At 36.9% G+C, this 11,952-nt stretch overlaps 1 protein-coding gene across 5 annotated transcripts in view; it reads right to left on the reverse strand.

Annotated features, from left to right (window-relative positions):
- Positions 1–6,322: 6,322 nt before the first annotated feature.
- LOC137637430 (uncharacterized) overlaps positions 6,323–11,952 on the reverse strand; it is a 76,390-nt gene continuing 70,760 nt past the window's right edge. For 3 of the 5 annotated variants that reach the window (XM_068369626.1, XM_068369628.1, XM_068369627.1), the window contains exons 4-5: positions 11,889–11,952; positions 6,324–8,123 (exon numbers count right to left, since the gene is read on the reverse strand). The exon at positions 11,889–11,952 is cut by the window's right edge and continues 29 nt beyond it. In XM_068369626.1, the coding sequence (XP_068225727.1) occupies positions 6,511–8,123; positions 11,889–11,952 (1,677 nt within the window). In that variant the 3' untranslated portion in view covers positions 6,324–6,510. Of the gene's footprint in view, positions 8,124–11,888 lie in introns of all 5 variants that reach the window. The other 2 variants (XM_068369630.1, XM_068369629.1) reach the window with 1 other exon arrangement.

The following is an 11,952-nucleotide window of genomic DNA, read 5'->3' on the forward strand; positions in this document are numbered from 1 at the left end:
CTGCTTCCTTCATTTCTGAACTTACCTGGGGTCGAGGGTGACTCAACAAAACCTAAATAAGGTGAGCAGCCAAATAAACCAAAGCTTCATTAAATTCCAATTCTAAAGATCCTGTATTAGAGATCATAGTTCCAAAATATTTAAATGATTTTGCCTCATTAATCTTTTCACCCTCAAATGATATTTCATCTTCCATTGCATATTCCGTTCTCATCATCTCTGTCTTTCTTCTTTTTATCTTGAGCCTAAACTCCTGAGATATTTCATGCATTCTGGTGAGCAAGCATTGCAAATCCTGTGGTGTTCTGCTGATAAGGACAGCGTCATCAGCATACTCTAGGTCAGCTGATTTCCTGTTACCAATTCAGTCCAATCCTTCTCCACCATCCCTAACTGTTTTATGTATTACAGAATCCATGAGGAGAATAAACAGCATAGGTGACAACACATTCCCTTGGAGTACTCCACTGTTCACTGGAAATCCATTTGATAAGATTCCACTAACATTAACTTTACACTTAATATGCTCATGAAAAGACTTAATCAAATCTACATATTTAAGAGGAACTCCATAATAACGCAGGACTCTACACAAAATTGGCCGGGGCACACTATCAAAGGCTTTTCCATAGTCCACAAATGCCATCAACAGTGGATTCCTGTATTCTACACATTGCTGCACAACATGTCTTAAAATGAAAATTTGGTCAGTACAACTTCTATCTTTACTAAATCCTACTTGTTCATCTTTCAGTTTTTCATCAATATTTCTCTCTAGCATCTGTAGAATAAGCATACTATGTATTTTCATGACAACTGTCGTAAGTGTGATTCTTCTGTAATTATTGCAATCAGCCAAATCTCCTTTTTTTTTTTTTTTTTGCCATTTTCACCAACACTTCTAGCTACCATTCATCAGGTTTGGCTTCTTCATGCCATATTACAAAATAATCTTGTAAGAATTCTGGGAGTCACTTCATTTTCGGCCAATATCATCTCAGCAGTTATTCCATCATATCTAGAGGCTTTCCATCTCTTAAGTTTTTTAAGAATAGCTTTGACTTCAAAGACACTGAATTCATTCATGTTCACTTCAAGGTCTTCCTCAGCTTCAGGTATATCAGTCAAATTATTCCCTTCATATCTCCTATTCGTATCCTCACTAAATGTTGCCTTTCTTCGTCTTCGGTTGTCTAACAGATTCATCTCTCTTTCGGATGGGTATATACTTCTTTGCCCCCGTGGATATTTCATTAATAATTCTATGAGCAATTCCACTCCCTGAATTCATAGCTTTGTCAGCCTCATCTGCTTTACTGTCTAAATATTCTATTAAGTCATTCCTGGCTTTTCTTTTGACTTCACTATCAATACTGGAATACTTAGCATACTCTACCTTGTAATTCTCATTACTTCTTCGAAATCTTTCAACAATCAATTTCTGTCTTTGTCTCCTTTTTATAGTATCCCAAGTATCATTTGATATCCAGGCTTTCTCCTTGTAACTACATGTCCCAAAATTTCCCTAACGGCTGACTGATATATGTTCTTAATTTCACACCATTCTTCGTTAATTGTCTGCTTTTCTTCCCTTAAAGTCTCTAAAACTGCAAATCGATTCCTACATTCAATAGCAAAGGTTTCTCAGTGTTCATCTTCTAGAAGCTTAGTTGTATCAAATCTAGGTATTCTATCTATATTTCTGTTGGTTGCTTTCAGTTTTAATTTCAGTGTGGCAATGAGGAGCTGTTCATCACTACCAATATCTGCACCTCTATAGTTTCTTACATTTTTCAGAGTCCTCCTTCTCTCTTCATTAATGGCTATGTGATCTATTTGATTTATGTAATTGCCACATGGTGAAGTCCTTGTATATTTGTGGATGTCCTTGTGGTGGAAAAGAGTACCTCCAATAACATGATTGTTTGCAGAACAAACACTTATAAAATGGACTCCACTTTCATTTGCAACTTCGCCAAGTCCCTCAACACTCATTACATTCTCTATGCCTTGATTAATCTTTCCAACTTTAGCATTGAAGTCACCAATCACAATTTTCATATCTCTCTCTGGGATCTTATCTATTACACTCTGCAGTTCCTCATAGTGTTCACGTTTCATTTCTTCTGAGATGTAGCTTATTAAAATTTATTGAGATTTGGTATTTGGTGTTTTTTAGTGTCTTCCATACTCATCAGTAATGAACTGTTCATGAACTTATTTATATTGATACTTTTAAAGTTTATTAGTGTTGGAAAGTGTAAATAGATGATATGGAAAAGTTAGTGTCTTAGTTATTCTCCAGAGAGGTCGCTTGTTGATATTATATTTCCTTCGAATTTCTTTTTTTGTTATTTCTTTTCAGTTCTTTAATGACAGCTAGAAAGGTGTCTTTGGGAAGGGATGCCATTAACTCACTCCTACTTGAGTTTCAGAGTGATGTAGATGACAATCCAGAGATCGATGACATCTTCGGAGGTAATGACAAGGAAGAGCTAGATTTACGTGAATTGGAAAGCGAGGCCAGGGTGGGAGCGGAGGATGCATATGATCCGGAAATGTCCCCTTGGGAGATGAAAACCACGTGCGGTTAAAGGTGGAGATTAGCGGTCCTTTGGCTGTTGTGACCTCACTTTCCTTGACAATAAAAACTACTTCTCCCAGTTCATCAACCTCACAGATTGAAATACCTGTTCCCCAGCATCTTACCCTGGTTGAGGAAAGATGTAGGAAGAGGAGGAAGGGGGAACTCCAGCCACCGAGGTGGACCCCAATTCAGCGCATTGATGTACATTGAACTATTGAAAGGTCAGAATGGAACTCACTGGCATAAAGACACGAATCCTGTCCTTCCCCACCATTTTACAACGGGGCTTGAACCCGGTGGTCCCACCTCTGCTACAATGGGGGCAAGAAATTTTCTGCAATCTAATGACCTTCTTGCTCTTTTCATGGACCAATACCATCATAAGGGCAATGGTGCATTTGGGGACTTGGACCCGAAGGCATTCTTCAGGATACTTATCATGTCAGCTGTCAAGTCGAACAATGATACTACCTGTGACATGTGGGATCGAAGAGACGGTAATCATTTGTATCGATATACAATGATTGACGACTGTCTGTTTGCTCTGTTGGTAAGGATTCTTTGCTTTGACAATGCAGCCACTCGTCAAGAGAAAGAGAGGTAAGATCGTTTTGCTCCAATTAGGAAAGTCTTGACCACATGGTTTGCAATTGTCGAAGGAATTATACCCCAGGGCTTCATCTCACTGTGGACTGATAGATTGTACCTTTCAGGATCACCCTCCCTTCAAGATGTATATCCCAAATAATCCAGAGAAGTAAGTATAAAGGTGTTCATTTTGTTCTCTTTGCGATTTTGGATTTGTTGCTTTGTGTTTATATTTCCATTGATGTTTGTTCTCTATCTCCTTCATATTCGTAAATATTTTTGTATCATAATGTTTAATTATCACTTTTATTCATATTCATAATTTGATTTTTTCGGTATTTCTATTATTATTATCATTATTGTTATTATTATTATTTTACTTTTTTTTCTAAAAGTTTGTACTTGGATTTCGTTTTACTTTCTTAGTCCCTGAATCTGTATTTGATATCCTTCTACTTTTATTGATTACTAATTCTATTTCCTTTTCTTATAGGTATGGACTTGAGCTGGTGTTGGTGTGAGATTCTGATTTGCATTACATGTGTAATGAAAATACGTACTTGGGGATAGACACTGGTAAGGTGCCGAGAGGATCGACGCTTGGGGTGGTATTCACATATGACCTTGTGGAACCTTTTCACAGAAGTGGCCGCACTGGCGCACTTCCACGACTGATAACTTTTCATGACTCTCCTGCTGGCCATGACACTCTCAGATGAAGACATGCTTATATGTGGCACCATTCACCCAGGACCTTATACTCCTGAGGAACTTTGGGGGGAAGGCACTACCCCTTAGGGACTCTGTGTACGTATTAAAATACTAATCCAATTTGACTATTCAGTGTCAGCAAGTTAGCAGTACTAAGGTGCTGCTGTTGAGTTCACTGCATCATGATCCATCCGATTTGGAAAAAACAGAAGAAAGACATTCAGATGTTTTACAACTCGATGAGGGGGGATATAGACCCATTTAACCAGATGTGTATCATATCAAATTGTGTTCATACGGATTATTGAATATTCTTTATTCCAGTATTCTCTTCCCGAATCGATGCATAGGCGATCGTTTCTCAAGGCCCATCACCTTTGATCCATGTGCTCCCTTGACAAGCTACATGTTTTACACATCGATCCACTTGTTGAAACCACTTCGTGTGCTGATGGGGAAAGGTTCAACTTGGTTGAACATGAGAATAGACCTGCGCTTCCCTGTGGCCAGATAAAGCTCCCGAAATGGATTGCATGCCAAACCTGCCCTACCAAGGACGATCACAAGACAAACATACATAGCTTTTCTACGATGTCGGACGGCAGTTTGCCTGCTGCATCAAACTTTCTTGTGTCCACATTGTGTTTGATCGTCGGTGTTGGTAAGTTACAAAATGAAACTTTCTTTTTATACTAATTGTTTGACTAGATATGTTTACTTTTTCTTGAAAAAAATGCATATAATAAATTTCTTACGTAAAATATTGTTTTTTAATTTTTACCCATTTATTTAATTTTTACTTTTGTGTTTTGGCCTGTAATGAAAATTCTTATTATTGAAATTAAACTTACTTTTCTTACTACTTGTTTGTAAAAATATAATCATTTCAATTATTACAATACGCATATGAACCCTTTTTACGTAAATAATTTCGTTTCCGTATTTTTTATTTTACCCAAAATTTTCTTTCTATAGTTTTAAAATATTGCTTAGACATCAAGCAGTCCACCATAAAAGATTTAAACGAATAAATAAATATTCAGATAAGTAAATAAAACGCTTAGATTGACATACCCTTCCTCCATTTCAGGTGCCAGATTTGGCTGTGCGAATGTTTAATGTGTAGGAATATCTATATATTTCTGCTCTCCATAAAAGTTACTATAGTTCGTGATATTTTCGTGCAGAAATATAAGTTTTATAACAGATGCAATGAATTTTATAAAAAAGTGAAACTGTAATGTCAAAATAAGCTTTAGTTTTTGGATAAGCGACACTGGTTGAGGAAGCTTGTTCCCTGTGTCTACACTCTGTTGGTCCCTTGGAACGATATTAAATCTGTTCCAATATTGACAGGTAGACCTTCCCTTCCCTGTCTCCTTACCCTTCTAGGCTATTATACTCAGTTTGTGGCTAAGTGGCAGCTGGTTGGGAGAATTCGTTCTCTGTGCCTACTTACTGTGGATCCCTTGGAACTACATCAGATTCTTCTAATACTTCAGTAAGTCCTTTCTGTCCTGCCGATTTACCATTTTCTAAGGCTCCCTTCCTTTTCCCCCTATCCCACATCCCACATACTGTTACCTCTGGAAGACTGCGAACAAATATTTCACTGTATCAAAACCCTTTACCCTTAAACATCCGGCCATGAAAAATTAGCCAAAACAATATGGACAGTGAAGATTGTGAACATCGACCCCACATAAAAGTGGGAAAAGATGCAGACAAAGAAGAAGAAGAAGAAGAAAACCCTTTACGCTTAAGATATGTCAAACATTACTAGAACCACTAATAAAAGGATGTCTATGCAATGTAGGCCTATCTTTCAGAATAAAGAATTTAATGGAGAATAACAGTTTTTTTTATGAGAAGAGCAAATTTAATCTTTCAAAAAGTTATAATCAGAGAGAGAGAGAGACGTCTACTCATGTGGTTTTAAAGCATTCGACTACAGCATTTCCAAGACTTGACTTCTGAAGTTAAATGAGAATCGATTTGTGTGCAATCACTGTCAAATTGTTTGTTGGGCGTGTTCGGTACGAAATATTCCTCTCGTGTTTATTTTCCAGGGAGTCTGAAATATAGACGAAGAAACTTATTCCTGAAGAATTAGAAACGTAATAGGCTACATATATCCATCTTATCGGACAGACCGTAAGACGAAGGATGGGTGTCTCGTAGTAATCAGGAACTCCGCCCATGGGACCTGAATTGTCAAGGTTATTCTACAGTTATTCTACAGTTCTATGAGGATATTGTAAATATTATATAGGCCTACATATAACTGCCCTTTTATTGAATAACCTACAGTAGGTTGTCAATTATGTAAAAGATGTAAAACAAATGTATTTTTAGAATATATTTCTATAACTCTCGTTTGAATGATATAAAAATGCATACAAATATTTCATTACAAGTAGACCAAAATCGTACCATTATAACGACATGACAAAACACATAAATATACATAAAATATTGTATTTGTTGGGATAACACAGTAAATATTAAAAAAAAAACGTGGAATAACATGCAACATATACAAATGAAAATGTTATTTTCCATGTATGTAGAATATACAACATATACACTAGTGTACAATAATTCATGCCTAGAAATCAAGGAATTTAACATTTCCGTCTTTTAAACTTTATGTTTCCATCAACAGGGAAATGGTCAATACAAGAATGAAATGAAGGCACAATGCAGTGACTCCACAGCCCAGGAGTCTGGCCAGAGCCATCATCCACTGGGAAGATGGCGTTGCTTGAATACCGCCAATGCACGGCGTGTTTGAGGTATTCCTCCCCAAAGTAGTTCCTGACCGTGCGTCCTGGATTGTATGGTACACGTGTTGGGATTCCATTAAAAAGAATTTTCGTTGGTACTTTTATATAGTCTGCTGTCAACTTTTTCGTTCTGTTTTCATAACAGTTCAGATCAATTGTTGATACATTACAGGTCGAAGTCCAGTAGGTGCCTAGAACAGTTTTTAGAGTGCACCCCTTTTTAGCTAAGCATTCTTTCCCTTTGGACATCCAGACGGATTTATCATCACAGTCTGGTATGATGTCCGAGTCAAAGTCCCAAGGTAACATGCCATCCATCTTAACCGCTCCTAAAAGACTTCCGGCATTAAGTTCATAGTGGAGTCCTATCTCTTCTGCACAGTCTTGCACATACTGCAGCTCTTTGCGAAAAATATCTCTACAACAAGGAGGAACCAGAAATGATGAAACAGATTTCATGAGGTTTTTGCAGGATATCTGGGCCTCATCACAAGAAAATCTAATACTCTCTGTTGCAGGTGGTTTGATGCGTTCAATAGACCATTTCTGGGCGATCTCCAACCAGTCATCTCTGTTCAAAGTTGGCTCGGAACTCACATGATACATGACATCTGGACATGACATCACTAGTTTTCTTGCAAGATGCACATTGAGGAACCAATCGCGGAACATTATTGGTCCTTCCATTGTTTCCGTAAGAGGCACAGACTTCAGAAATTCTGTCCGAACTACGAATGGCCCAAGAACATCATCGCAGTACATGCATTCATTGTGTGAGTGTTCATAGCCTGTAACATACTCCAATTGGTAATTTTCAGCTGTGCCTTGCAGACACCCATGATTCCAAATACCCATTGTGTCTCTGTAAGCTCCAGATGCTACTCCAACCCCAGGGTTATCCTCCAGTACGCGAACCAGTCGTTCTAAATTAGTCTCCTCGTCAAAATTAACAAGAGAATGACCCAAAAATAAGTAAGGTGTCCTGATGCTCGACATGACACTATTCACAGCCACTGACTCTGATGTCTGAGCACCAAATCTTTCCTCGAGAACATTGGTACCTTCAAGCGAATCTCCAGTGTGCCCATGAGTTAAAACCACTATATCAACATCATAATATTTTCTGATGTTACTTATAATATGTTGCATTCTCATATGTGTCCAAGATTTGGCTGGTAAGATGACGGTGAGAACATCTCTGAATTTCTGTGACGCGCAAGGAATGACCTCCCAATTCTGTTTCATCTCCTCATCGAAAGCTCTGCCTCGGTATCTCTCTCGACAAACTTTCCTTACCTGACTGAGGTTCGAGGCTGATTCAGTCTGTCTTAGCATAGTCGATGGATCAAGCAGCTTTGCGTCTTTTACGGAAACGGCTACTCTTGGATCGAGCTCTGAGGCCACAATGAGCAATTTCTTTGCCCAAGATATGTCCACGTCCTTACTGAGCTCTGGAAAAGAAATGGAAAGAAAAGAAGTCCGATAGATATTGGGGTTTCACAAAAGTTAAAATTAAGAATTTCTTAGGATTATTGCTGTGATGTTTTACTTGAGAAACGTAGTATTCATTATAACTTTATTTCCCCGAATAAGCCCGTTCGTACATCATTAGCAAAACAAAATTTTCAATTTGCTTTAATTTGAGGTAAAAACAAATTCCTGCCTTTAATAAAGAAAATATCAATGTGTAAGATATTATGTAAAGGTCGTATATTAGCCAAAGTAAAATTAAAATGAAATAGAAGTAAATTACACTTGTCATCCCATGTGCTATCATGAATTTGGGTTTCGATAACAATAAATAGTATACAAATTAGGAAAAGCAACTATATTTGTGAAAATGTAAAAAATCAAAACGTCATTTAGTTATTTTAAAACATTATTTTCATGAAGTTATGGATAAGTGCAGTATCATGAATTTAATCATACATTTAAGAAAAGTTTGTCCGTTTAAGAATGTCAAAATATATTAATATTCCACTTAATTACAAATATACTATTAATACTTTATTTTCTTATGTATGCCGCATTACTGAAAACTAATGCATGTTTTCAGCATGAATGTTATGCCTATAGTAGTAGTCATGTTGAAAGGATTTCCTATATGTACCAAATAACGATTTTAGTCTGTTGAATACGAATCATGTAAATCTCCTAATGTCATTTCTATGAAATAGCTTCTTCTATCAGTCAGTTCTGTTTCTCTGTAGATTATTACTTAAGAATTAATGTCTCACAAAATCACTGGAACTAATCTAGCACAGAAAATGACCCCATACACAGTCCAGCTACTGAGCTACCAAATTTTGACTAGTTTTAGAAGAAGGAATTTTATACTTTATATGACGTCACTTTGACGAATACATTATTTGATCATACATAGAGTAGATGCCAGTTGGCATAATTAGGACCAGTGATTAAAAGAGTTGTCTGTAATTGAAAGCCTAATATAATTTCACATACAAGTACTACACCATATTCCTTATATGCCTACTGGTTAAATTATTGTATTTCATCCCACATGTGAAGGAGGAAATTATCTATAAAGTAAGTCAAAATGATGAACAACTGTCTCTTTATTCAAGCTTGGTTCTGATCAAGCAACTACTAGAAAAGTGCCTCTTTACTAGATTTTGCATTGTGATTCTAATAGAATTTGGTTCATATAGCCTAGCACTACGACCAGCGGTTTCACTAAAAAGTAAAAACTAAGATGTTGGATATCAAAATGAAATAAATCAAGAACAAAAGGACGCAACATAGGAAGCTAGGTGCCAAAGGGACACTGCAAAGACTCTTCAGAGTTTTGATATCCAACAAAGAGGTTGGATATCAAAATGAAATAAAACAAGAACAAAAGGACGCAACATAGGAAGCTAGGTGCCAAAGGGACACTGCAAAGACTCTTCAGAGTTTTGATATCCAACAAAGAGGTTGGATATCAAAATGAAATAAAACAAGAACAAGATGACGCAACATAGGAAGCTAGGTGCCAAAGGGACACTGCAAAGACTCTTCAGAGTTTTGATATCCAACAAAGAGGTTGGATATCAAAATGAAATAAAACAAGAACAAAAGGACGCAACATAGGAAGCTAGGTGCCAAAGGGACACTGCAAAGACTCTTCAGAGTTTTGATATCCACCTAAGAGGTTGGATATCAAAATGAAATAAAGTAAGAACAAAAGGACGCAGCATAGGAAGCTAGGTGCCAAAGGGACACTGCAAAGACTCTTCAGAGTTTTGATATCCAACAAAGAGGTTGGATATCAAAATGAAATAAAGTAAGAACAAAAGGACGCAGCATAGGAAGCTAGGTGCCAAAGGGACACTGCAAAGACTCTTCAGAGTTTTGATATCCAACAAAGAGGTTGGATATCAAAATGAAATAAAACAAGAACAAAAGGACGCAACATAGGAAGCTAGGTGCCAAAGGGACACTGCAAAGACTCTTCAGAGTTTTGATATCCACCTAAGAGGTTGGATATCAAAATGAAATAAAGTAAGAACAAAAGGACGCAGCATAGGAAGCTAGGTGCCAAAGGGACACTGCAAAGACTCTTCAGAGTTTTGATATCCAACAAAGAGGTTGGATATCAAAATGAAATAAAACAAGAACAAGAGGACGCAACATAGGAAGCTAGGTGCCTAAGGGACACTGCAAAGACTCTTCAGAGTTTTGATATCCAACTAAGATGTTGGATATCAGAATGAAATAAAGTAAGAACAGAAGGACGCAGCATAGGAAGCTAGGTGCCTAAGGGACACTGCAAAGACTCTTCAGAGTTTTGATATCCAACTAAGATGTTGGATATCAAAATGAAATAAAGTAAGAACAGAAGGACGCAGCATAGGAAGCTAGGTGCCAAAGGGACACTGCAAAGACTCTTCAGAGTTTTGATATCCACCTAAGAGGTTGGATATCAAAATGAAATAAAGTAAGAACAAAAGGACGCAGCATAGGAAGCTAGGTGCCAAAGGGACACTGCAAAGACTCTTCAGAGTTTTGATATCCACCTAAGAGGTTGGATATCAAAATGAAATAAAGTAAGAACAAAAGGACGCAGCATAGGAAGCTAGGTGCCAAAGGGACACTGCAAAGACTCTTCAGAGTTTTGATATCCAACAAAGAGGTTGGATATCAAAATGAAATAAAACAAGAACAAGAGGACGCAACATAGGAAGCTAGGTGCCAAAGGGACACTGCAAAGACTCTTCAGAGTTTTGATATCCACCTAAGAGGTTGGATATCAAAATGAAATAAAGTAAGAACAGAAGGACGCAGCATAGGAAGCTAGGTGCCAAAGGGACACTGCAAAGACTCTTCAGAGCTTTTGATAAATAATCATAATAATAATAATAACAATAATAATAATAATAATAATAATAATAATAATAATAATAATAATAATAATAATAATAATACCATTATGTTATCATGTATACTGATCTTAAAAAACAAATATTCAGTTATCATCCACATATACTGCCTAAGAATGAAATTAAGATCGTCTATAAGAATCTTTGATATATAATAAATCACTTCAAGTTCTTTTCTTATACAATTTTGATCATTTGCTAAAGAAGCTGAACAGAAGGATGACTGCAGTGCCAATATGATTATTTCGAAGCAAACAACGTAATGCATTTCATCGATGAATACTGATTGGTATGAACGTTCTACGTCATTGCGACATTATGAATTAGAATTCTTGGATTCTCCATGTGTAATAATCATATATTACATGTTTAAAACACATGACGTATTACGTCATTGTGGAAGTAGAAGCTAGCGTGAGAATTGCTGTAGTCAGACAGATCATAACAGGATGCGATTAGCAGGACTCAGCAATGTAACATTTTTATGAAGCATAAACACAAATACCAACCGTGTGAAAAAGTTGTGTCGCCACCAGATGGCAGGTGTCTTCCTATACTAATGTTTAGTTTACATTCTGTGTTTAAATGCTGAGATAACTAAATATACGATATCTGTGATATCGATATTTTAGGCAGTTCTTATCAATACTTCATATGGAATGGTCATCCGACCAAACCAGCTATACTCCTGTGATGGAGATGTTAACACTGTTGTTTTTAAAGAATAAACCATTTTAAAGTAACTTGATTGACTTTACTTGAAGATGTGACATCCCAACAAACATACTCAATGTGTGTTAACAACAGTACCACACTATTACATGTACTCCTACATACCTGTTTTCGATTCAATCTCTCGTTGGACTTCCATGATCTTCCGGGCAAGAGCTCTTCTTGTCGG

This window comes from Palaemon carinicauda, unplaced genomic scaffold (assembly GCF_036898095.1).
Source record: "Palaemon carinicauda isolate YSFRI2023 unplaced genomic scaffold, ASM3689809v2 scaffold73, whole genome shotgun sequence".
In the NCBI taxonomy this organism is placed as follows: domain Eukaryota; kingdom Metazoa; phylum Arthropoda; class Malacostraca; order Decapoda; family Palaemonidae; genus Palaemon; species Palaemon carinicauda.